The sequence below is a fragment of the Sminthopsis crassicaudata genome, chromosome 1, assembly GCF_048593235.1.
Source record: "Sminthopsis crassicaudata isolate SCR6 chromosome 1, ASM4859323v1, whole genome shotgun sequence".
In the NCBI taxonomy this organism is placed as follows: Eukaryota; Metazoa; Chordata; class Mammalia; order Dasyuromorphia; family Dasyuridae; genus Sminthopsis; species Sminthopsis crassicaudata.
This window is the reverse complement of record NC_133617.1, coordinates 58298858-58326711: the sequence shown is the minus strand read 5'-3', so window position 1 is coordinate 58326711 and position 27854 is coordinate 58298858. Positions and strand designations below refer to the sequence as shown.

Below are 27854 nucleotides of genomic sequence, written 5' to 3'. Positions count from 1 at the left end.
AGGGCTTATATATCCCACTGACCAAACAATCTGGATTTTTGTTCCTCATTATGAAAATCTGACTTTGGCCAAACATATATGTATATCTCCTTACCTCAATAATGACACTACTTCTGATGTAATCTGTCCCAACTGGAGTTCTCTTGTCAAAGTAATTATCCTCTGGATGTTTGCTGCCTTTGGGGATCTGAAAATTGCCTTGACAACAGTTTGTTTCACCATAAGCAAATGCTTTTGCTGCAAAATTGAGGGGGGAAAGCAAGAAGAGAAATGTAGTGATCAAGTCTCCAGAGCCTCAAAACCCACCCATGAAAGGACCACCCTTGTTATTAAGGACAGGCATAATGATATACCACATCCACCCAAATGTAAATTGTTCCCTGACACTTTGTAAGAGCTCTTGCACACTACCTGTGATGTTGCTGAGACCGAGCTCACTGAAAGACAAGACTATGGAGGTGGGTTTTGCTTCTCCCGGAGCCACACATTTTTTCCTCGTCAGATGGTGTTTACCAGGATGTCCAACAAACTTTATGCCTTTGGGAACCGAAATTTTCACGTACACCTGCAAACAACATTCTCTGATTGTATTACCTATGGAGCCTAGAATGCCTAGAACAAAAGCAGCACCCCTCATCAACCCACCCCATGCATGGACTGTGGACTAGAAACATTGCACCTACGTGCATAATATCGAATACTTGCAAGAAAATATAAATGTCCAAATCTAAGAGATAAATGAAGATATCTCTAGAGAAAAGGACTCAGTTTACACTGTAATAAGAGCAAACAATATTGTCCAAAGGAAGATTAACTGGTAATGAAGAAACAAGTCTCAAATGTCTTCCTTGAATGAATTTCCAATAACACAACTAACAAATTTGCTTCATGACGCACATTTTCCACAACTTGAAACAGATCAACTTTTATCTATATCAATTCAATCTGTTTTGCATTGCAAGCTTCTTAGTGGAGGGGGACTGCTTCTTCCCCAGCTTGAGCTAGGCTCATGTACCATTGTTAAAGGTGGAAGGGACCTAAGAGACCTCAGTTCTCCTTCATTGATAACATTCTATGACTATGTAATTACTAATTTTATAGATGACAACTACATGGCATAGGGGACAGAATACTGTACTTGGAATCAGGAAGACTCGATCTCTTTTTGCCTCAGTTTCTTCATCTATAAAATGGGGATAAAAACATCTATCTGCCAGGATTGCTGTGAAGATCAGATGAAAAAGGAATTATAAGGCACTTAGCACAGTGTCTGGTACATAGTAACTGCTATATAAATGTTAGCTATCATTGCCACTATTAGTACTATTACTGCCACCACTACTTCTATTAGGGTGACTCAATTATTTATCTGTCTCTTAACCTCTCTTTGCCTTTGCTTCCTCATCTGTAAAATGGGGTTATGATGGCACTGACCTCACAAGATTACTTGGGGGTCAAAGCACTTTGCAAACTATCAAGTCAATGCTATATAAATGACAGTTGTTGTGATCAGGAGGAGACTGAGCACTCCATTTCGAGTCTCGACTCTCACGCTTGCATTCAATCACCATCCAGGGCTCCTATGACCACACCCCTCCGCTCCTCTGCTCAGGGCTCTGTGGAGGAGAGGGGCCACACAGAGTGTGCCGGGGAAGGGAACAGGCTCATGGTGAATCCATCCCTCAGCATTACTAATAACTTGTTACATATTGTAATCCAGAGATTTTTTCCAAACATATTTAACCTATTTACATTTCTAGTCAGTACCACCTTTGGGGGGTAACGAATTCCAAGATTCTGCTCCTCCCTGGATGAAGCAGATCTTCTTTTTATAAATTGAAGACTTCATTCTTTTCTGTTAGAAGAGGCACCTCCCAGCTTTAATTCGGGGCATTTGGTGAATCAGGACCATATTAATTTACTGAGTCATACAATGGCAAAGCTAGAAGGGACTTGAGGAATCATCTCATCCAATCCTTTTTTATAAAAATAAAGTACCCAGAGTGGAGGTGATCCCAGGGCTTACTGACTCCCAATCTACACAAATCAGACTTTTCATTTGCTTATAAGTTTAGATGATATTTCTTTCTTTATCATTCTTTATCTTCCTGAGAAAGCTGCATTTTGGGGCAAAAGACATGTGGGTCTGTTTTTTCTATGTCTAGGAAAAATATTTCTCTTTTAATGTCAACAGGAATTCATTTTTCCTAGTGCCCCCTCACTATTTTCCCATTATATATCATTAAGGATCTATTAAAGAAAACCACCCTTATAAAGGTTTGCTTAATCCTGAGTCTTTGTACCAAGTTAGGTTAGTGACAGTTCTTTCCACCTAAGGACCAAATAATCTAGCAAAGATTTATAATTTCAGAAGAGAATTCTCTTTGTATCATGCACTCCTAGAAAAACCCTGATAAATGTAGTGTAAGAATCCTCTAGGCCCTGATCTTCTACACCCAGCTTAATCATAAAGATAGCAAGCCTACAGTCATGTGCCTCCTATTCTTCAGATTGTCTTGTCATCTTTTCAGGTCTTGGAGACCCATCAGCAACAAGTGAAAGACATTAAGGGCCAAATCATCCCTGTCCCAAAGAAAGGTTCAGTCATGTTGTGGGACTCAAGACAACTTTCTGAAGTCTGGATCTTTGACTGCCTCAAACACCTGGACCTAGCTGCCCTTCTTTACTCTTTTCCCAAAGACCTACTTTCAACTGCTGATATCTTCACTCTCCTTGACATCACTTCCCAGGTACTTTATAGCTAGCACAGACTTTTTTGTGTCTTGGTTTCTATGACTTTGGCATCCTACCTCAGTGCCCTGTCTAAGCTGGCTAACTAACTATAACTAACAATGTTCCATTTGGTTTATTAATTTAAAGAATCACAGAATCCTCCAGCTAGATGATATCTTTACAGCTCATCCAGTTCAAGCTCTTCTTGCTACAAGTGGAGAAATTGAGGACAGAGAGAAGTGACTTATTTACCTGTGCATACTAATCAATGGCAAAGGGAGGAAAAGCCCAGGTCTTCTGCCTATCATTTCAGGGATCATTTCATGATATGCATATCTCACAGATCCTATCATCTCCCATTCAAAAATCTTTCACAACTATATATAAAATGATAAGTTTTTCCTCTCAATACTTGGAATAATAGAAAAGTCTTTACCTCTACACAAATGGCCAAGTAATTGTAGACACTAAGAGGGATTTTGGTTTGTTCCCCTCTGATGACATGGTACGGAAGGGTGAATTCTATGAAGAATGGCTTAAATGTTTTCAGTTCAGTTGGTTTGGCAATACCTAGTCCTTGCACTGCAGATAAGCCAACAGCTTCCGTTACCCAGGTTGTGATGGAGTCAGGTACTTCCACTCGAAGAGACTCCTCACCAGAAGGGTCACTGCAAAAGGAAGAGAGGACAACTGGAGGTTCAAGAACCCAAAGAGAAAGGTTTTTAACTATTTTACTGTGGACCCTGACATCCAAACATACACTTAGGGTAGACTTCATTTCAAGAACATATATAGAACAGATGTGCAAAATCATACACTTAATGGCTGATACTGTGGAATTAATACTTAACAGCAGATGCTGCCACTAGAAATTATACTGATGACAATCCTATTCTTGAAATATATTCTTACAGAAGATGATAGTGGGAAAAGAGACATTTGAAGCAGGCATTATTACAGGAATACGCACTTAGGCACTGTTACTGCAAAAACAAATACAACTGACACAATCACCATCACTGAAATATGCATTTATGATGATAGCCTTTCTAAAATAATCACATACAACAGATGTTATTAGAAAAATACACATTTAGAGCAGAGACCACCACTGAAATTATGACAACCTCATTCCTGAACATTTAAAGTAGAGTTTGTCTATCTATCTATCTGATATTTTTATAACTGATACTATTGCTGAACTATATAATTGTAGCAGAAGCCATCCCAGACTTATTGCCTTAGTAACAGATGTTGCTACTGTATGTCTGTTACTATCATCACCACTGATAGAGATGAGCCTTCTAGGAGATTATCCAAGATCCAAGACAAATGGTAACCAGCAGACCATAGAGCTGCAAACACTGCTTCTTATGCTTCTGTCCCCTTTAGAACAAAAGTTTTAAAAATGTTTATTCCCTAGTTGTAAAATTCCTGTCCACAGAAGCTTTACAATAAAAGAGGAAAAATGTGAAAGTTGGTTATCGATGAAGGAGAGGAGAGACATCTCTGTCTGTGTTAACAGTTGTGAGACACTACCATGCTTCAATGAGAAAGGAAAAGACTGAACCCATTTCCTGCCTTTTTAATGACAATTTCATCCTTGAAGCTGCTTTCTAGAAATCAAGATCAATCCAGGAGTCTACTGCCCTACTCTGGTTTCTACACAGGAATTTGAAGTTTAGGATATAGAAATTGTCAGCTTTTGTCCATGACAGGAAGACTGATTATTTCTAAAACCCTGTTACTTGATATGCTGGCTCTATCATTTTGTCAAACAATAGGATGATGATGCCTTCTTGAATATCAAATTTGAAGTTTTTGAGGATCCTTTGTGAATACATAAAGGCACAGAAAGTCTAAGTAGTCAGATATGAAGTGACCCTAAAGCCTTAGCCTCTGCCTCTGCTTTAATCAGAGGGAAACTATCCAAGCTCACTGCCTTTCTCTGTCTGGGCCTCTGATTGCAAACAAATACAACTGAAGGTGTATTTGTATGTCTCTTCACAACATCTCTCACATACATCCCTTCTCTCCCTCTGACAATGTCATGTTCCCAATCTAGACTTTCATCATTTCATCCCTGGACTATTGCAATAATAGCCTTCTTGCTATCAGCCTTGTCTTTCCTGGTTCCTGTCCCTCTTTCATTCAAATGTCAAGCTGATCTTCCCAAAGTGCAAGTTTGGCCTTGTAATCTTTCCTCCTCAACAAGCTCAGTAAACTCCAATTTATTGCCTCCGAATAATCCAATTGCACATCTCCAGAATCAAATATAAAATCATTTGGCTTTTAATCCCCTTCATAACATAGTCTCTTTCTGACTTTGCAATATTTTGCGCAATGCAATAACATCAGCCTCCTTGCTCCTCATGACACAGATTGCTCATCTCACAAACCTGAGCATTTTGACTGTTCCCATGCCTGGAATTATTTCCATCATTTCTACCTCCTGCCTTTCCTGTCTAAAAATCTTACCTTATATAGGGACTTCTTCCTAGTGCCTACTAATCCTAATGTCTTTCCTCTGCTGATTCTCTTTAATGATCCTGTATATAGTTTATTTATATGTGATTATTCGCACGTTGTCTCCCCTTCAGATCATGGGTTTTGGAGAAGAGACTATCTTTTGTCTTTCCTTGTATCTCTAGTGCCAGCACTTAATAACATTAAAAATATAATAAATGCTTATTAACTGACTCTAGGACTTGAATCCCTCACTTATTAGACGTAAGGGATTTTGCCACATTTTCCAAACCAAAGCAATTTAGTCTCTACGAGCAGATCCTGCTTCACAGGCATGACATGCATACATTCCAGAAAGTCTGGTCCTAAAATGTCAAATCCTGATGCTAGCAACAGTTTAAAACCCTAAATACATAGTGTAAAAAATCATTAAATAAAAACTGTACAGATATCAATCAGTAGTCAAATGTCTAGTTAGATTTATTTTTCAAGTTCTTTCATTTTTTAAAAATAAAATAATTGCCTCTTATGTATTCATTTCATATTTTAATGCATACTTATAAACTGAAACTGGTACCTGAAAATAAGAGCTTAAAGTTAAGGCCAAGTTCTATCCTCCTCAAACTTGGTCAGAAGCCAAACTGTTTTTGCTGAACAATTTGTGGTTACAGATGCTCTGTCCCCTGGGATTTCAGCCCATAACCAGCATTAATGTATTATTTTCACACATGAGGGCACTCATTCTTCTAGGCAAGTTGCCAAAATACACACATACTTCCAGCCATTGAGCACTCAGCAATGTGAGATTCTACACTGATCTGAAGGTTGGCGTCCTACTTTTGTTCCACTTAAGGATCATATATTGTTATTACATATGGTCAATAAAACCCAAAATTCTTCTTCTTTGTCAAGAGCTTTAATCAGGCTGAAACTAGATTTATACTAAGATGAAGAGGGCAAAATGTGCATTTAACTCTTGCTTCAGTTGGAATCAGAACCCATAAAAGATGGAAAGGACCTTATTACAGAGAACATCAGAACTGGGAGGGCCCTTAGAATGTAATACATTAGAACTGAAAGGAATCTTAAATAGACTCTAGTTTGATGTTTTATTCGCTATATGGCAAAACCAAGGCTCTGGGAAGCAGAGTTGCCCAAGCATTCAGAACTTAGTTGCAGCATTTCAGGGCCATTTCCCCCCCCCCCATTATCTTTTGGTTCTTTGGTTATTCCAAAAATGACAAAGAGTTAAATAAATAATTGAATAACCTGGATGCACAAATATATGTGGTAGGAGCTGCCAGTTCTACATGAGTCAAGAGTATATCATAGCAGCCAACCAAGACTCGTATAATCTTAGCCTATGTCATTACAGGGATGGCATCTGCTGCAACTGGAGAACTGTGTTCTCTTCTGCACATGTCAGTAAGGTCAGGAAGACCACTGAAGAAGCTATACACACCTAGTAAACATGGCCAGAATTGAAGAATGACCAAGAAGCTTGTCATCAAAGGATCAGCCAAAGAAACTGGAATATTTAACAGAGAAGGCTTGGGGAAGGGAATGACAGTTTTACTCAAGTTATCTTAAGTTATCAGTCTAATTAAAAAGGTATTAGATTTGTTCTGTTTAGCTCCATAGGAAAGAACTAAAAAGTGAAGGGGCAAAGTTTCAGAGCAAGCAGATTCTAGCTAAATACAAAGAAAAGCTTCCTAATAATTCTGGGGAACTGTGACAACAACAACAAAAAAAATCAATGGGCCTTAAGAATCAGGAGAATTGAGTCTGACTTCTATCTGATACTTATTAGCTGTGTCACTATGAGTAAATCATCTACCTTTGAAAGTCAGTTTCCTCATCTGTAAAATGAGGATAATAATAATTAAATACTGTTATGTTATATGTAATATATAGTTAAATATGTATAGCTATATAAAGTAATTATTTCATAGGTGAGCACTCTATAAATCTTAAAGTACCATAAAATTGAAATTATTTATTATATTTATCAATAAGCATAATCATTAAAATAACCACTAGTAATGACAATTTAAAATTATAATAATGATAATAAATTGGACTGCTTCCGTTCCAAGATGTGGATGTAGTCAGGGAAGATTATATTCCAAGAGATGCTAGATGAACACTTGTTGGAAATAGTGTACTGAGGATTTCTTGGTCAGGTATAATTTGAATTAAGATTGTGAGAAAAAGAAAGGAGCTTGTCTATTGTGTTCAAGCTTACCAATATCCCCAAATAAGCAAAATATTCAGTGATAAATCCCTACTTTGGACTCGGAACTCTGGAACAGTCTTTCTCTAAAGTCAAAACATAAGGAGGTCCAGCTAAAGACATTACAAAAAAGAAGAAAATGTGTCTTGTAAATTCAACTTTATTTTAAAAATTGTACTCTAACCTTGAAGTATCTAATCAAGAATGGCCAACTGCTTTGGTAGGCTTAGTGTATACTATACACTATTTATTTGTCCTAGGGCCAAGATGTTATACAAAAGAGAAAGGGAAGGGATTCTAAACATAGAGAAAGAATTGGTTAGAAGGAAAAAGATTTTAGCTAAATCTTAGGAAAAAACTTCCTTACAATCATAGTTGACCCACCAGTTGGATAGGCTGACTGGAAATATAGTGAGTTCCTTTTCTTTACTAGGTTATTAAATTAAAGCAGGGTTGTAGGACAAGGATCACAGAATTTGAAAATTGGAAAGGCCCTCAGCTACATAGTCCAACTCATATGAGAAAGGAATATGTGGTAGAATGTACCTGCCAAGTCATCCATCTAGTCTCTAAAAACCTAAGGGATTGAGGATCATTTTAGAGATTTTGGTGTGGGTGGGTCTATACATGCCATCAAAATCTTATTATAGTTTTAAGCTATTCAAATGTTAAGTTTAACAGATGCTATCCCTGTAATGACATAGTTTTCTTAGTATATTTTTTTAGTATTATTAGTATAAGCTACTGAAAATTTAATAACTTAAAACTCTATTAAGATTTTTAAGACATATACTCTCTTTCCATATATACATATACAATATATTCACATATACACTCACACTGACATATAAGGATGGTATATTCTATTACTTCTTTCTTCCTTCTTCTTCTTCTTTCTTCTTCCTCCTTCCTCCTCCTTTTTTTTTTTTTTTTTTTTTTTTTGCTGAGGCAATTGGGGTTAAGTGACTTGCTTAGAATCACACTGCTAGGAAGTGTTAAGTGTCTGAGACCAGATTTGAACTCAAGTCCTCCTGACTTCAGGGCTGGTGCTCTATCAACTGTGCCACCTAACTGTCCCAATTCTATTATTTCTTATTGAAATGTTCTGCTCTATGCCTACTTTCCTATAGACATCTTAGATGCAATATATGCTACATAAAGAAATAATTACAGAATCATAAATTATTTTTATGCAATCTGATCTTCAGGTACTTTATTCACGAAAGATTTATATTTGAGTCTTTAAAAGGAATGAATAAATCCATTAACAAGATTCCACTAAAACACAATGCACACATTTCATCTCATATTGTCTTCTTAGTACTGATGAAACATTAGCCCACAATTATTCCAACCTGCTATCCAAATTTCTCTTCCATAGACTCACTGAGAGACTTTTATCCTGGAGCAGAATAAGTAAAAAACAGATGAACTGCTAAATACTTTTATATGGTGAGAGAATTTCTGGCTTAATCCTCTTGCAGCCTCCATGATAAGATAAAGATAGTGATGGGAAAGCAACTCCTCAGACTTCTTGCCATAGGAGGAGGACATTGCCCCTGTCTCTATTTTGAGCTTCCAGATATTATTCTGGGAAATTCCAAGGTCAGAACACCTGCAGAATCAAATCTGGGAAAGAAGCCACTGCTCCTGTTTTGAACAGCTGGCAGATGCCCTTATCTTCCCCTTTTTGTTACTTGTTTTTAGGTGACGTCAAGACTTGCAAGTAAATTGGATTGAAGTGAGGGAGGGCTATGCAAGATCACCAGCCTCATTTTCTCTCCCAGAGCCATCCAGTGGAGAGATGTAGATCAGGACGACTGGAGATGGTCCTAGATGCAGTGGGAGACCTGGGACTTTTTATGATAAAGTCTTTTTTTTTTTTTTTTTTGGTCAATTATGACTTCTCTTTTTTTTTTTTTAATTCATTTTTCCAAATTATCCCCTCCCTCCCTCCACTCCCTCCCCCCCCATGGCAGATAATCCCATACATTTTACATGTGTTACAATATAACCTAGATACAATATATGTGTGTAAATACCTTTTTCTTGTTGCACATTAATTATTAGCTTCCGAAGGTATAAGTAACCTGGGTAGATAGACAGTAGTGCTAACAATTTACATTCGCTTCCCAGTGTTCCTTCTCTGGGTATAATTATTTCTGTCCAATATGATAAAGTCTTTAACAGGTTTTACTCTGACTAAGGCAATGCCCATTCAGTGATTAAGACAGAAAGAAATAATTGCTATTCAAATTCACCCTGTACCATCAGAGTTGAAACAAGGCCAAGGCTAGATCTATTTTTTAATAAAGCTTTTTATTTTTAAAACACATGCATAGATAGTTTTTAACACTAGCCCTTGCAAAACCTTGTGTTTCAATTTTTTTCTCCCTCCTTCTCCCTATCTCTTCCCTAGATGGCAAATAATCTAATCTATGTTAAACATGTGCTATTCTTCTATACATATTTCCACAATTCCACAAATCAGATCAAAAAGAAAAAAATTGACACAATACAGCACCCATTTCCATTAAAATCACTAGAGAACCTAGGGATAAAGGAAGCTTTCCTTAAAATAATAAGCAGCATCTATCTGAAAACTACAGCAAGCATTATTTGTAATGGAGAGAAGCTGGACACATTCCCAGTAAGATCAGGGGTGAAACAAGAATGCCCATTATCACTATTATTGTTCAACATTGTTGACTTTAGTAATAAGAAAAAGAAATTAAAGGAATTAGAATAGGCAATGAGGAAATAAAACTATTACTCTTTGCAGATGATGTGATGATATACTTAAAGAATTCTAGAAAATCATCCAAAAACCTTCTAGAAACAATTCACAACTTTAGCAAAGTTGCAGGATATGAAATAAATCCACACAAATCATTACCATTTCTATATATTACTGACAAAGCCCATCAGCAAGAGATAGAGAAATTCCATTTAAAACTACTATAAACAAAATAAAATACTTGGGGGTCTATTTGCCAAGACAAACCCAAGAACAATATGAACACAATTACAAAATACTTCTCACACAAATAAAGTCAGATCTAAATAATTGGAAAAATATCAATTGTTCATGATTAGACTGAGCTAATGCAATAAAATGATAATTCTGCCTGAAAAGGGGGGGAAATGAGAAAGAAAACAAAATGCAAGCAAACAACAATAATAACAAAAAAGTGAAAATATTATATTGTTTTTCACACTCAATCCCCAGTCCTCTCACTGGGTGTAGGTGGTTCTCTCCATCACAAGTCCATTAGTACTGGCCTGATTCTGATCTATCTCTTCCCACTGGAACCAAATGACCATGAAGCTGCTGATTTTCATAACCATCTCTTGTTTCAATCCAATTCACATGCAAGTCATGACATCACCTTCCCAATGTCATGGTTCTCTTAGAAAATGAAGGACAAACCACAATAACAACTTCTTTCCAAAAATGTTTACCCTTATCTTCCTTTTCTGATCTCGGTAAAATTTCATTTTTTCCATGCTGCTCATGTATTCACATTCCACATAAGATTGTGAAACTCATGCTCTGTGATCTCTGGTTTGTTTTTGTTTATGTTTTCCAGACAGATGAGCTTGAGCTCGGAGTGTAAATAAAATCTGCAGATAACTATTTTTGTGTCATTTATGTTGATTGGGCAATTGAGAGCAATGCCTAATTGATAGACCCTTGGATCATTATTTTTATCCTGTTTATAATTTGTTTTGCTTTAAAAAACAAACAAAATTGCTTTTTTGCTTATTTTTTCCTTTCTCATGGCTTTTTCCTTTTTGATATGATTTTCCTTGCACGGCATGATAAATATGAAAATATGTTTAAAAGGACTATACATAATTAACTTATATCAGATTGCTAGCTGTCTTTGGGAAGGAGGATGTAAGATAGAGAAGGAGAAAAATGTGAAGCTTTACAAAAATGAATGTTTAAAACTATTTTTACAAGTATTTGGAAAAATAAAACACTATTGGAAACAAACAAACAAATTTGGAGCTAGATGGTCTATCTGCTTCCTGGGTTATGTGAAGTGCAGTTTGTGATTCAGTGTTTCTAGGGTGAAACTTCAGGCAGTTAGCTGACTAGAATAGAGGTACACACACAACAAAATCAGAATCAATTCTCAGGAACCAATTACTTAACAAAGAATAGAGGGTAAGAGAATAAGTAGTTGTTTTATTTATATAAATACCAAATTTTTGTGCCTACGCACAGGAAATGGTTAGTCCATTATGGGCCTCAGATTGTCATCATAAACAAGTGACCCAAAGAGTTAAAGATGTGAAAGGCTTCAGAGAGCACAGGGTCCAAACCTAATTGAAGCAAGAATCTCTTGTCTAAAAACATCTTCCAAAAGCATCTGGCAGATAGCACATATGAATGCAATTTCTTTCCCCCTTTTGCTTGCATTAGTATTCCCAGGCTTGGCACAATGTCTGGTGTATAATAAATACCTGGTTAATAAATGTTTATCGATGAATAAATTGACCTTATATGTTTTTCTCTAGTATCTCCAGTTTCCTCGACCAGGGAACAAGGATAAAGATCATTCCCTGTCAGAATGAAGATGACCTAAATGGTTTTTAAACAGGGGAGAAGCCAGAGAAGATAGTTTTAAATGGGCTAGAGATCAGATCCTCCCAATCAGAAACTGGTACAGGAAAGCTGAAGGGGTGGGGGGGTCAGAGTTTGCCATTCCTGCTGTCTACCAATCACCTTAATTCTCCTTCACTTTAAAAATATCTAAAACAAAATAAAAGGTGGGAATAGACTCTAGCCAAAGTGTAAAGCTCCCCAGAGTAGAGAGGAAATACGGGGCTGGGACTAGTAAATAGTTTTTAGAATTTTAATCACCCTATTATGAAAACAAAGGGATGCTATTGCAAAAGAGGGAATTTTAAAGAATCATGTTTTGTTTACTGTAAATTGTAAAGATCTCTATTATTATTATTATTACATTTCACAAATAAGTTTCAGAGGACCACATTAGTCTTGTTAGAACAGATGGATTTCAAGTGGAACTTCATGGTGCTACAAGTGGTAAAACTGTTGGAAAAAATTTCCCACTTAGTTCTGGTTTTCAAGTAAATTATGATAGTCATATTTTCTCACAAATGTTTTTTAATTAAACAATGACAAATAAGACTTAGTACCTGATATTAAGACAATGCCACATCCATGTTTCAGGGAAGAAAGTCCTTTTTCTCTTCTCAGCTCTATCAAGAGAGGAAACAAAAGGGAAAACTTATAAGAAAATGGCTTACCCAGGCTTTAGAATTGGCACAGGTTGGTCAGGTACCCAAATGAGGACAAAAGGAAAGTGGCAAGACTGAAATGCAAAAGGGGATGATTGATACAAAGCTTACCCCATAATGAAACACACATCTTTCCACCAAATACAGTTCTTTTAATATTCTAGCAAATAAACATCATACACAGAAGGCAAAAATTAATTAGATGTTCAAAAGAAGTTATGCTCCCTTGCTTTACATTCAATTACATTTTGTTCAACATTTATAAAGTACCTACTAAGTGCAATTCCTTGATCTGGAAGGCTGATGAAAAGATTTTAAAAAAGACACAAATGCAATTTTTTTAAAAGGTAGAGTGTAAACAAGACAAAGGAAAAATTCTGACAAAATGTTCTAGGAAGAAGTGAGGTTCTTCCTAGCTTTGACAATCTAAATTGTATGGTCATTTTCCATTGTGACACTCTGAATAGAAAAATCTGTGAAAGAAGAGCATTTTTGAAAAATCTTCCTTCATGGTATTAAAAAACAAACAACTCTTGCTGAGTTTTTTGGTTTGGTTGGTTTTAGCTTGTTGGCTTTTTTTTCTTTAAATTTCATTCTTACTGATCCATAGCTTTTCTGGAATACATTGGTGCTGATCCACAGCTTTTTCCAGAGTACATTAGTACACGTTTTATTTAGACATTTGCTTCACATTAAAGAGATTTGGAATTTACAAGATTTTGTATAGTGACGACTTCTCATTTTCAGAAACTCTGTCTTAGGATGACAGAATCCTAGAACCTCAGAGGTCATTACCTCATGCCTGGATCACAAAAGTGATAGCTTTTGGAGGATGTGCCTGTTTACAAGTCTCTTTCCATTCCAATTCATTCTTTATTCAGTCACTAAAGTCAATTTTCCTATGCAGATCCAATATTGTCTCAACCTATCATCTTCCACTCAATAAATAACAATGGCTTCCTATTTCTTCCAGAATCAAATATAAATGCTCTGTCTGGCATTCAAAAACCTTTCTACCTTTCCAACCTTCTAGCACCTTACTATCCAACAAGTGCATTTTGATCCAGTGATGCTGGCCTCCTGGCTATTCTATGAACAAAACATTTATCTCTTGGGTCCAGTCATTTTTTCTGGCTGTCCCCAAATCCAGAATACTCTCCCTCTTCTGCTCTGACTACTGATTTTCCTGACTTCCTTTAAATCCCAACCAAAATGCCACCTTCTGAAGGAAGCCTTCATAACCCCTCTTAATTCCAATCTTTTCCCTATATTGCTTCTTACTTATCCTATTTATTGCTTTATATTTACTTGCATATTGTCTCTCCCATTAGAGTGTAAGTTATTTGAAGGCAGGAATTGTCTTTCACCTCTTTTTGTATCCCTAGCACTTAATATAGTGCCTACCACACAATAGGAGTTTAATAAACATTTACTGAATGAATGAATGAAAGGGAGCACAAATATAAGATGACACATTTATTTAGAATTTCATCTACCTTCCTATTTGTTAAAACCTGACCTAGAAACGTGGTTCAGATTAAAGCTGGCACATTAAAGTAGTATTGGCTAAAAACTTCCCAAATTCCACATTACCTGGGTATGATCTTCGAGTGTGCTGTGCTGCCCAGCGTGCCCGTGTGTGGCTGGAAGGCTGGTACAGCCTCATCTGTGTACATGTCCCCATCTTGTCTGTGATTCAAGCTTACTGAATCTGTCATGACCACCAGCCCGGTTTCCTAGATAAAGGGAAACAACCAAAAGAGTTTCATCAGTTTGTCTTCTGAATGGCTGACAAGAATATAAACCCATTCACAGTAGCGCTTGTTACAGGGACACAGGAGATATTGTTGCTGAAGATTAAACATTTTTATATTTGATTTGTTCCAGGGTCCAAAGCACAAAAGAGAACTGACACATTTGGGAAATAATTAATTTGACCACTTAAAATTTAATAAACAGATCATGGCTTGCAAACCTCGTAAAACAAAAGGACACACTATAAAACTATAATCTTTTCTTGAAAGACTTAAACCATCACCAATGGGACTAGAGAAAAGCACTGAGACTGGAATTAGAAGACATGAGTTTGAGTCCCAGCTTCATCCCTTTGGGCATGTCACAATCATTTTTAGCCTCAGTTCCCTCATCTATAAAGTAGGGAGAATAATAATTGTACCACCTCCCTTCTTATAGGCTTTGTTAAGAATCAGATGAGATAACAATTGGGAATGTATACACCTATATTAATTCAATTCCATAAATGAGTTTTGAACAGATCAACCAAAAAAACAAAACATAAAACAAATTAAGACCCAAATTCTATCCAGTCCAATTTGCTGGTAAATGCCATGAAAAGGCAGCCAAGGAAGAGGTTCTGAAGAGCAGATCCAGTTCTGAGGATGCTCATGAGTGAAGAAAGGTACACTGGAAATGAAGAGGGAAATGTTAGGAGCCTCCTGCCATAGTTGAAGCCAAGTGGGAATAAGGGACTCTACTGGAACAGAAGCCCTAATCATGGAAGAGAGGGGACAGATGCAAGGGATACTAGAAAAGAAAAACTAAACTCTTCACCAAAAGCATTTTCTTTACAGCCTGGTGAGATGGGTAATACAAGTAGTCTTATTCCTGTTTCATGAATGAGGGAGCCCAAGACCCCAATAGGAGAAATGGCTTGTCTGAATATATTTCAGAACCAGCACCCTGGCCTGGGTCTTCTGACTACATATCCTGTGTTTTTTCTACTAGCCTCCATTCACCAAAAAGTTAGTTGTATTTTTGGGTCCCATTTTTTTCTTTTGATAAATGTTGCTTGTTGCAGTGAATATCTTAGCCCATATACTTTAGAAGGACCTTTTGGAGAAAAAGGAGAGCAGTTGTTATATATTATATTATTATAATAATGTACTGTATTGCTTACAGTAAATGCAAATCGTGCATCTTTTGCAATATCCCAGTGCCAAGGGAAAACGGAAGACCGGCGTCGGCGTCTATGGGAGGACATCCCTGGCCACCAGAAATGCCCATCTTCCTTGGGCGTCCCAAAGGTATCAGAAACATCATATTCTGTTAATTCCTGGAAAACCTGTATGCAAGCAAGGAAAAGGAACACAAGAGATAATGAAGGTGGGATTGGTGAGTAAGAGAAGAAGAGAGGGTCTCAATTATTTGAAGTTATTCAAAAATACTTTTAACCAATTCATTTGCAAAATACTTATTATACATTTCTTCTGTGCAAGGCACAATTGTAGGTCCTGGGGATACAAAGACAAAAAGAAACAATCCCCCACACTAAAAGAGATTTAACTAATTAGGAAGAACAGCATGTTCACAGATAAGTGACAACCAGGAGAAAGAGAGAAAGAGAGAGAATTAAAAGAGAGTCAGATATACCTTGTGTAGGAGATAGTAAAATAAAAAACTTGAGCTTAGGAGGCAGTTAGAAGTTCTGAAAAGCAGAAATGAGGAAGCAGGCCAAAAGAAAAGCACTTATAACTAGAACCCTTCCACTAGGTGGGATGCTGCCAGACCTTTGGCAGGGCCCAGTGGATTGGAAATGTTTCCAGAACTAAATTATGTCTGTAACATAACTACCAGCCTAGCAAAGTGCAGTAAGGCTCACCATTAGATTTGGGGTTGACCTTCAGAGGATGATTTTTTTTTCTTGTTCATGGAAATTCTGAAACTATCAAAGGATGATTTTTTTTCCTACCCATGGCATTCTAAGACCATCAATTATATTGAGGGGTTGGCATAAAGTTAATAGAGTGAGTCCCCCACAATGACAAAATTCCTGAGGTAAGTAGTTCATGGAATCTGCTCATGAAGGCAGAGCAGGGCTGCAATCTGCCTCAGTGAAGAGATGGCTCACATTGATAGGTAGTTATAGATCTTTTCCACACATTGAAGTTTCAGGTGTACTATATTAGGTATTAGGAAGGATAATCCTCAAAAAAGACTACAGGATAGTTGGGGAGATAAAACACATCTGTGTATAGATAAGATGAGAAGTCTAGAAAATAACAAATAAAAAAAAACAGATAATTAGGAATATGGGCAGCTAGGTGATGCAGTAGATAGAGTGCTGGGCCTGCTGTCAGGAAGATCCAATCTCATGAATTCAAATTTGAACTTATTACTTGTATAACCCTGTGCAAATCACTTAACCCTGTTTGTCTTACTTTTCTTATCTTTAAAATGAGCTAGAAAAAGAAATGGCAAGCCACTCCAGTGTCTCTGCCAAAAATACTTCAAATGGGGTCACTGAGAGTCATCCATGACTGAAAAAATAACTGAAAAAATGATTGAACAATATTAGGAATATGAGCATGACACATACGAATGGTACAGTTAATGAATGATATAAAAGACTGTGGCACAGAACTAATTTTGGGGTAGAAGATCAGGAGAGACGACCTAAAAGAAACAGATTTAACTTGGCCCTTCAAGGCTAGAAATGATTCTGATGAGTTAAGACTAAAGGGAGAGCATTCCTGGATGGGAATACAATCTGAGCAAAAATGGGAGGAGAGAGAATACCAAATTTGTTCTGGGGTCAGTGAGCAGATTAATTTGAGTGAACTATTAGGTTCTGGTAGTGGAGTAACAGAAAAATAGGTTTAAAAGGAAGGTTGGACCTGATTGTCCCCAATGGGGACTTTGAATCTCAGCCTGAAAGACTACGAAGATAAATGTTGGTTGATGATGAAGGTAAGTAGTGGATGAATATTAGTAACTGAACTTTGACAGCCCTCAGCTTTTGGCCTCTCTCTCCTTACCTGAGCAGGTGTCAGCTGAAATCCTGTCTTGAGGAGATATATGCTCTTATCGACAGTCCCAATACAGACACAACTTCCTTTAGCTCCGCGGACCTTCATGTCAACAATATCTCCAGGTCTTGTCTCATTGGAGGAATATGTCACTGAAACCTGAGCACAAAGACACTTCCCACTCACAGATAGCAGGAGACTACAGCCCTGCCAAATGAACTTCACTTCCTCTGTTTTCCTTCCCACTCTCCGGCCACCCTACCTGGTTTTCAAATGAAGCTTGAACTGCCAGCTGTAGACTGTCTGTGACTCCTTCTCCATTCTCTCTTACATAGTACACCAATAGGCGGCTGAAAGGAGCCATACTGGGGGTGACTCGAAGATGTAGGTATGTCACACACACCTCAACCTCAGCACCTGGAGTCTCTGGAGAAGCTGGGTAAGACATTATTTTGTTAGAAATTTAAATGATTGGCTCAATCCCTTTTATGGTTGGCCTGCCAATCAATGGTGTAATTCCCATCCCTTGCTAACAATAACATTCTTTTTGATGTCCTCCTGAATCTATTTCATATTTACCACTCCTGGTGTCTGTTTTGTCTCTTCATTTTGACCATAACCTCTTCTTGTAAAAGTACCTTTTGGCAAAGAGAATGCCATTGTGAATTCTTCACATGTGCCTTGTATTTAGAATTAGGAATTGCTACCCCAACCTTATCACTTTCACATCTTAGAAATGAGAGAAATTTGATGTAATTTTTTTCTGCTGTTATGCTTCTGATCTGGGAAAATTTTTAAATTTTATGTAATAAAAATGCACATAATAATGGGTATAAATAACTGGAAAATATTAATTACTAATGAATAAGTTGAGCCAATATAATGACAATACTACCTAAGTTAATTTACTTATTTGGTACCATAAATATCAAATTACCAAATGATTGCATTACAACTAGAAAAAAACCTGTAACAAAATTCTACTGAAAGCTGAAAAAGTCAAGAATTTAAAGGAAAAATTTCTCATTTATAAACTAAGCTGGAAAAGGAAATGGCAAATCACTCCAGAATCTTTGTTAAGAAAACCCCAAATGAGATTACAAAAAGTTAGACATGACTGAAAAATCATTCAACAAGTCACGTAATTTCTCTCTGACTCAATTATCTTAGCTATCAAATGAGGATAATAAATGTTATAGAACCTCCCTTCTATGGTTGTAAAAATCAAATGATAATCCTTTTCAGGAAAATGAGACCTTTTAACTAAATTATTTCTCATATTTGTTACAATTGTAAATCTCTGTGTATGTGTGGGGGATGAACTTAAATATTTTGTAAATGAGGTTAAAAATGATGGTAATATTTTGATCACTTTTTTTCTTGAAATCCAATAATATTCAATCTTTTACCAAATGATTCAAGCTATTAAAATGTAGTCAAGCATATCAATGGATCTGTGCTGTCAACAATGTGGAATTTCCCTTTAGTGACGAAAATATCCAATTTTTTTTTTTTTGCATTTTTTCATGTGTGGGTTGACCTTGTCTTTCCCATTCAATTATAGGCATTTCACATATAAAAAGAGCTTATCTTCCTTTAAAAAAATAATTTAAAGGAAAGTAATGAAAAAAACACGGGGAAGAAAGTGGTCTAGCAATAGCAGATCTCAAACTAGACTATAAAACAGTAATTCTGAAAAGAAAAATGGGTACTGGTTGAAAAATAGAGAGAATGATCAGTAGAACAGATTAGGTACATAATATATGGAAGCATACTAACCCTAGGAGATCAGTGTTTGATAAGCCCAAAATCCCACAAAAATAAAATAAAATTTTTAAAAATTGAATGATTAAATTACAAATGGCCAGAAAACTTGAAGGTGTTAAAAAGATGCAAAAAAGAAACTCCCTAACCTTTAATGCCAACTCTAGTACTAACATCTTCTGGATGTTTGATAACAATATTGAGAAAATACACCTTCCTATATGAACTCAAAAGCTTCCATTCCCATCTCCAAGAAAGATGAGATACACTTGAACTGTCTTTTGAGTTAAAATATAGCAACAACACGTAAACTTCCTTTACCACTCTCCCTGGACTTCTGGGAGCCCTCTACCTGTATGGAAGATTCTGAGACAATGATTGGCTAGGAAAATGCTAGTTCTGATTACTGGTCCCTCCACATCACCTCTTTAGTTGTGGATTCTAGTAAAAGGGGAAAAAATATACATGCTATAGATAAGATGTCTGTGTAGTACCCACTCTAATACAAGTGCTTCACCTGCTCCAGATAACACTCAGAACATCATCCTTCTCTCTCAACCCCAACTGACAACATCTGTGAAACTCTGCCCATCTTTCTATGTCCAGCTTAAAGGTCACCTCTTCCAACAAGCCCTCACAGATCCCCAAAAGGGAAGTGATCTCCCCCTCACCCAGACTATAGCATATAGTGAGGGGAGAGGGTTTAGACTTAGAGTCAAAACATCACTTATTATTCACCTTGTCTTTCTGGCCCTCAATTTATCCATCTATAAAACAGGGATGATAATACATGTCCCGGTCACCTCACAGGGTTGGGAATCGAAGAAAGCATTTTGTCAGTTTTCCCCTAGAGGAAAGGGATCTTTAAGCATTACAGAATTGGAATTTATTCCAGTGACCAAATTCTAATTTGTACCATATCTGTAAACCACATAAGGGCAGGAACCATGCTTCATTTATCTTTTTAGCTTTTCTAAAGCCTGGAGAAAGGAAATTGTATGAACAAAGGTTTATAGAGCAGGCATTTAGGGACTAGTATAATGTGAGAGAATATTAGGTAATATTTTAAAAGGTATGATTGACTCAGACTGCGCATGACCTTTGACAGTCTAACTATGGAATTTGGATTTTCTCCTGGTGGTCCTGGGGAGCCATTGAAGGGGTCTGACATGGGCTATGAACAGAGTAAGGTTTTAATTTCCCTTGTAACTATACTCACTTGTTCCTGGGATGTGGGTTACATGGCTGGTCTGGTCTGAGGGAGGTGCATCTCTCTTGCTTCTTTGCTGTGTGACATTGGCAGGCTGCAGGCCTGACTGCACAATGTTGCCTCGTGATGCAACTTCATAATATAAAGTAAAATCACAAGGACAGGTGGACTTTACGGGAAAACGGACTTCGTCCCCCACCTTAGGGAAGAGACAGCAGCTGAGAGGGAACCTGAGTTATGCTAAACAGAAACAGATGATACGAACACACCAAGAGGTCAATGACCCTGAACCCTCCCAAGCCCCCAACAAGACCACACGATGTTGAAACGTCCAGAGAGGGGCCCAGATGCCCTAGACTCTCTGTCTTGGAATGGGGTCTGTCCATTTTGCTTTGACAGAGAAGAAAGGAAGAAGAGAATTTGGAACTTAAAAATTATTTTAAATGAATGTTAAAAATTGTTTTTATGTTTAATTGAGGGGAAAATGAAATATTATTTAAAAAAGAAATCTGATCTAGTACTATGTTCTACTTTTAGCCTTAGAAATGAAAACAATAAAAGTAAATAATATCAAGTTATAGAATGATATGTATTGGTCTACCTGGGGGGTGGGGGGAAGGAGGGGAAAAATTAGAACAAAAGGTTTTGCAACTGTCAATGCTGAAAAATTACCCATGCATATATCTTGTAAATAAAAAGCTATAATAAATAAGTTATAGAATGATGGATTTTTAAAAAAATAAAATTTTAGTTATATATTTATATATATATACATATATATTATATATATATATTTTATATATATATAGTGACCTGTTATATCTTTTACATCACAATTATTTCCAGTTTACTACTTTTACCCTCCTTATCCAGTCTCAAGTGAGCCTTCTCTTATAACAAAGAAAAACATGTATGAAAAGAAAATTATCCTGATGTAGCAACTATGTCTATATACAACATTCTAAACCCACAGTCTTCCCCTCCCCACTTCTTGTCTCTAGGACCATGGCTGAATATTATAATCACATTTGGTTAAAATAGTATAAGATTAGACAGTTTTGAGCATTGGAAAAACTTTTAGAGGTCATTTAATCTATCCCCCACAAATGGTCATCCAAAACAAAATGGGTACCTATTATTTAGAGAATGGCTAAACTAAGTGTGGTTCATGAATATAGTGGAACAAATGTGTCTGGTTCAGAAAAATTTGGGATCACTCATATAAAGTGAAGCAGAAGGGAAAGAGGAGAATCCGGGGACAATTAACACAAAGACCTGCAAAGGAAGCAAGTCTGAATGATTTCAGAATCCCAATCAAAGCAGTGCCTTTGGTTATACTTTTTTAGAAGACCAATTAAGAAACCTGCCAATCTTCTATCTATTGGTAGAGAAGTGGGGGCCTGTAGGTGCAGAATAAAGTTTGCCCTTTCAATTATGCCTAATGTATTGGTTTATTTATTTGTTACAAAAGAGGGCTTCTTTTTGCAAGAGTTAGAGTACTGAATAGGGACAATAAGTATTTTTAAAGAAAGACAAGAGTATCTACAAATGGTACTTCAAGATCAGCACTGGTGACAGTGAATATAATAGTTCAGAGGCAATACATTTTATGTTCAGATATCTTACTGTTAGAAGAAGTTTGTATTTCTATTAAGACAGATTTATGATCCTATAAGCTTAAAGTCATATGAAAGACAACTAATCCATATAAAATGCTACAGCTACAAAACCTCAACTGGACTAAACTGGACTAAACCTCATTTTCAGGTGAGCAGCCTCATATCTGGACTTTGCTTTCCATGAAGCATCATTTTCAAGATGGCCCAAGAGAAGCAAAGGAAGGAAAGAGAAGAGAGCTTCCCATAATCTGAACTTGCTAGTGCTTAAGAGTTCTATTCTAGGAGATAAAATTCAGGTATGCAAACCTGAACAAATAACAAACCCCATGAACTTCTGTTTTCTCACTTGTAAAATAAAGGGTTTGGATAAGATATTTCTGAGGGTCTTCCAGCTGACATTAACTCAAATTGTAATCATTAATACAGCTGGACACATAATTCTAAATCCCAAGAAAATCACTTGATAAATGTCTTACAACTTAGAGTTCATAGAATGACAACCTCAAAATTGGCCTAAAGCACTCGTCTGCACCTTAAGAATTGCAAATTGGAAAAGAAAGAACATTTTTACTTGGCTGGAAAAACATTCAAAAAGTCATCATGTGAATAATTCATAGGGCAGTGCCTGCTAACACACTAATAAAGCTTCTGGATGAAATGATAGAATTGTTTATGCAAAAAAACTGGCTAATTGGAACACAGAGTAACGGGAGCTGAAAAACCTCTGTTCCCACAGTTGTAAGAAAGGCCTTTTTCAGCTTTCCCACAGTGGAATTGGTTTAAATCAGAGCGTAATAAGAACAATGTGTCCAGAGTGGCTGTGCAAAATCCCATTTGTGTTTCCTTCCCAGGGAAGTACTGTAAAATAAGAACTACCAATTCAATTCATGTAAAATGCTGCAAAACCTCATTTGGAATGAACTGACCTTCACCTTCAAATGAGAAACCTCATGTCTAGGCTTTCGATTCTATGACTGAATCATTCTCAAGATACTGAGGTACCATTTATAAAGATCTGAAGTCTGTAGCAACTGGTTATCATTGAACAAGTGAACACCATGGACAGAGCCCAGGTAGAGCCTTGAGTACAGTTTGGCTTTGAAGTCATGAATATGGAATACAATCAAATCTTACATACAAGACAGACCTGAAGAGAGCTGAAGACACTATTTATCCCTGCCTTCCAAGTCTTTCCTTCTCTAGGCTAAACACTCTCTATTCTTTTAAACCAGTGGTCAGCAAACTACAAAATATAAGAAACATTCTAGCCCATGGGTGGAACAAAAACAAGTGGTGGGCGGAATCTGGTCCCATAAGCCACAGTTTGCTGACTCCTATATCACATGGTCTCTGATTTTCTCATGATCTGGTCACCCCTTCCCTCTCTTGGCCTTAACTCCTATTTGTTGAGGTCCTTCATAAAATGTGACACCCATAATGGAGCACAGAGATGGTCTGATTCTTCTCTCCTTTATCCTAGGCCCTATAGTTCTCCAAGACCACTTTAGCTTTCTTGGCTGCAACATTATACTGAAGCCATATATTTGTTTGCAATCTACTAAAGGTCCCATGCTATAAGCTTGTCCTTTTTCAAATAACCTTAGCACAGGTTTCAGTGAGGCTTCCCCCATTCTATCCTTGTACAAGTGATTTCTTAATTAAATCTAACAAGTGGATGTTTTATTTATCCCTATTAAATTTTATTAACTTGACCCATAATTCTAGAGTGCAAAGCAATCCTTACCTGAAAGGATGACTCAGGAGCCTGAAGCTGTAGATAGCATTTACTTGGGGAGTACCAGCTGCTAATAGATAAATAGTTGGGTAGGTATTGGTTCCCAGCAGGTTTTCCATTGATTGCTAACACTTTTGTCTGAAAAAAAAATACATCTGAATGTTATGCACGTATTTTCCAGGCAGTCTCCCATTTCTGTTGCTGTAATTTTGCTTAAATGATAATGTTTACTAACCTCCAGCCAAACATACTGAGCTGTGGGAGGGATTGTAGGGATCTCAAAGTCTACTATCCCTCCTTGGGAAAGTAATTCACTGGTGTAAATGTTGTCCTTTGGAGTCAACTCAGCTTTGATACGGATCAACACTCCATTGGCTGGGCTACCATCAGGGTAAGATGCTTCCACCTGGGCAGCATTTGAGCAACAGAATATCAGGACTATATTTTTAAAAAATATTTTTAATGACACAGTGACAATTCAAGAAAAAGCAATTAACACGCTAGAATGTGGGCCAATGAGACCACATTTTAAAGGGCAACAGTTTGGGATGTCATTTAGATTATAGTCAAGGATCATAAGATTAAAAGCTACAAAGTACTTAGGGATTACCAAGGATAGACTAATTTTACAGACTCACAATTAGAGCTAAGAAGCAAGTTCTTGACTAAAACAAGGAAAAGAGATATTCATAAAAAAGGAAATCAATAATTTTGATAACATAAAAATTTAAAGATTTCTGCAAAATTAAATCAATAACAGAATTAAAAGGGAAACAGTTAATATGGGGACTTTTTTTTTTCTTTGCAATAAATTTCTCTGCTAAATGTCTGATATCCAAAATACATGGGGAAGTGATACAAATGTATAAAAAACAAGAATCATTTTCTGAAAGATTAATGATCAAAGGATATGAATAGGTAGTTCTCAAAAAATGCAAGCTAACAATTCTTTCTTGAAATAAATTTTCAAATTACTACAAATAAGATACACAGAAATTAATATACATCTGAGGTTTTGTGTCACATCCATTATTTTGGCAAATATTACAAAAAATTAATTGTTGAATAATTGATCTAATCATTATGAAAAGCAATTTGGAACTAAATCCTCCCAAAATACTATTGTGCATACCCTTTGGCCAAATGATATCATTTGAGGTATATATGTCAAAGAGAAAGACAGAAGGAAAAGACCCATATGTAAAAAACATATTAATAGCTGTACTTTTTATTGTAGCAAAGACTTAGAAGTAAAGTAGGTGCTCATCAACTGGGGAATGAGTGCACAAATTATGATATATGAACATAACGGAATAGACTCAGAGAAACTTGAGAAGATATGTGTGAACTGATACAGAGTGAAATGAGCAGAACCAGGAAAATAATTTATACAATGATTATAGCATTATAAAGGGGAAAAAAAATTGAAAGACCTAAGAACTTTGATCAATATAACAATTATAATTCCAAGAAGTCTAGTGATGAACCATACCCCTCACCTCTGGGTAGAGAGATGATAAGTCGTTGATATAGAAGGAGATATACATTTTCAAATATGACTAATATCTATCTGCTTGATTATATTTCCATACTATAGTGAGGGCTTTTGTTTTTGGCAGGAGAATGGCATGTCTGTGTATGTGCGTGTGTGTGTGTGTGTGTGTGTGTGTGTGTGTGTGTCTGTGTGTGTGTAGAGAGGAACTAATGATAAAAAAAAGAAAAACACATCAATGGGACATTTAAAAATACACAAAAGAGAGCAGAGGTAATTCAGAAGGGAACACAGAAGAGTAGGGCAATGTTGTCACCATTGTGTTAAATTTAATTTATTTATTTTTTAATGCAACCTGTAAATAACAAATTCATGCTTTTATGCATTGTTTTCTTTTTCTGTTCTTTGCATGTGGACATGTAAATGTTGATGTAAAAATCTTAGATAAAATATAATTTTATTTAAACCCCCTTAAAATCATAGACATGGAAGGGTAATTTTTAATATGATAAAGACTATAATAAAACCAAAAGTCAATATTATGAAACAAAAAAGTGTCTTCAATAAATACAGACAGAGCAAAGACATTCTCTTTCTCTAATATTATTTAGCATAATTCTACTAGTGATTATAGTAGTAATAGCAATAAAACAATAAAAATTTGTAACCTAAGAAAAGAGGAATGAATGAATAAATGAAAACTATTTATTATGCACTTACTATATGATGGGCATTAGGGACACAAATAAAAAAGAAGTTCTAATTCTAATGGGGAAGTAACATTTAGGAGGTTTAATCTGCAAGTCACATAAAAAGGTCCCATACTCCTTGGGGTGCCATCAGCAAAGCAAATAACAATGCTTATTTTAATAGCATTTCTATGAATAAAAATTTATTGTTTTTTATGTTGAACTATTTGACAGTAGCAAGGATTTTGTTAATAAGAGCCTTCTTTTCAGAGGGTCTCCAGGAGCTATGCTTCTGAGATAAGGACTGTGCCACTTATAGAGGAAATTCCCAGGTCACATATCTAGAAGGGTTGCCTTTTGAAGTATGACTGAGGGGGCAGAATTTGAAGCAGGATGGTGGTTGGAAGGAAGAGGGATGGAATAGCAGCTCCTGGACTTAACTGTCCAGCAATGACAGTTGGTCAATGGTTAGTAGTAATGGTAGCATGATTGGCAGACTCCTTCACAAAAGTTGGTCCTCTCATTGAGGGATGCAAAGGCCAAGTTGGCAGTTGGGCCAATAGCCCAGGGTAGGGAAACTGCTATTCCTGAGACTCTTGAAATGAGGGTCGTAGATTATCTTGACCATGGTCTGGGGAAAGAGGAACATTGAGACAGTTTTTCCAGCCTGGCAAATGCAGCCTCCTGTCTCTTCCTCAAGATATCTTGTTGCTTCTTCTAGGATGACTTTCTTGTTTTATCAATGATATCAGTGGTAATAGGTAGATGGATAAAAGAAGGCCTCTCTCTATAAGATTGCTCCCTTAAATGATAAATGATGGTTGCCAATACTGGTATAGAAGCAGGACTAGCTATCTGGAAGGCACAGCTATTACTGGATTTCTTAGACTAAGCTACCCATTAGAAATCATTGGTCAGCAGTTAGTGTTGAGAACAATGGGTCTCTTCTCCCCATTAGTGTCTTCCCTTAGTGGTGGCAGGGACCAATTAGGAAGCAGGGCTGGTGATGAGGGAGCACTACTTCTCTTGGGCTTCTTGGACTCAGTCTTAGGGTGTCTATTTCAGGGTCTGAGGGGAGATAGTAGTTGGTGGTAGAGGGTTGACCAACCTGAAACATTTTGTCTTCCATGTTTCCTTTAGTGCTCCTTGTTGCTTCAGAGACAAAATGATTTCTATTTGTGACTAGATGCTTTACTTAGATATCCCAGAAAACCAACACAGAATAACTGAGACAATAAATAGCTCTGATAAAATAATAAGATGTAAAATGAATTTTGAAAATTTATTACTAGTTTTATATAAAAGTAAAAAACCCAGAAAAATCTTATTCAAAATAACTATAAAATAGTTGATAGTCAGTTCGTGAACCGAGAGACATTTCACAAATTACATAAATATAATTATAAAATAAGAGAAGATCTAAGTAATAGAAGAAAAGAGAAGGAAGTGTCTTTCACAAATATGGCTAAGGGAGAATTTTTGCTAAACAAGACAGAGTTGATCATAAAAAGGGGCAGTCTCCATTACATGAAATTTAAAAGCTTTTGAAAAACAAAATCAATGCCACTATGATAAGAAAGGAGGAAAGATAATGGGGAAAAGTCTTTTTATCAAGTAACTCTAATAAATATTTAGTAGTCAAAGTAGATACAGAATTAAAACAAATATATAAGACCAAGAGTCATTTCTCAATAGTAAGTTGTCAAAGATTATGAAATTTTCAAAATAATTAACAATTAACATCAACAACACAATGAAAACATGCTCCAAATAATTAATAATTAAGCAATTCCAAGATTTCACCATACATCCAGAAAATTGACTAAGAAAACAAAAAATGAAAACAGTATTGAGAAGGCAGCAACAAGGAACA

The 27854-nt window shown here is 36.4% G+C and overlaps 1 protein-coding gene across 1 annotated transcript in view; it reads right to left on the bottom strand.

Moving 5' to 3' along the window:
- The window catches only part of CPAMD8 (C3 and PZP like alpha-2-macroglobulin domain containing 8), a 157812-nt gene that overhangs the window by 84753 nt on the left and 45205 nt on the right, over window positions 1–27854 (bottom strand). Inside the window, exons 12-22 of the mRNA XM_074305772.1 lie at window positions 24036–24206; window positions 23810–23938; window positions 20456–20645; window positions 17735–17907; window positions 17482–17631; window positions 15624–15788; window positions 14300–14442; window positions 12605–12667; window positions 3170–3401; window positions 412–565; window positions 95–237 (exon numbers count right to left, since the gene is read on the bottom strand). Coding sequence (XP_074161873.1) covers window positions 95–237; window positions 412–565; window positions 3170–3401; window positions 12605–12667; window positions 14300–14442; window positions 15624–15788; window positions 17482–17631; window positions 17735–17907; window positions 20456–20645; window positions 23810–23938; window positions 24036–24206 — 1713 coding nt within the window. The remainder of the gene's footprint in view (window positions 1–94; window positions 238–411; window positions 566–3169; window positions 3402–12604; window positions 12668–14299; window positions 14443–15623; window positions 15789–17481; window positions 17632–17734; window positions 17908–20455; window positions 20646–23809; window positions 23939–24035; window positions 24207–27854) is intronic.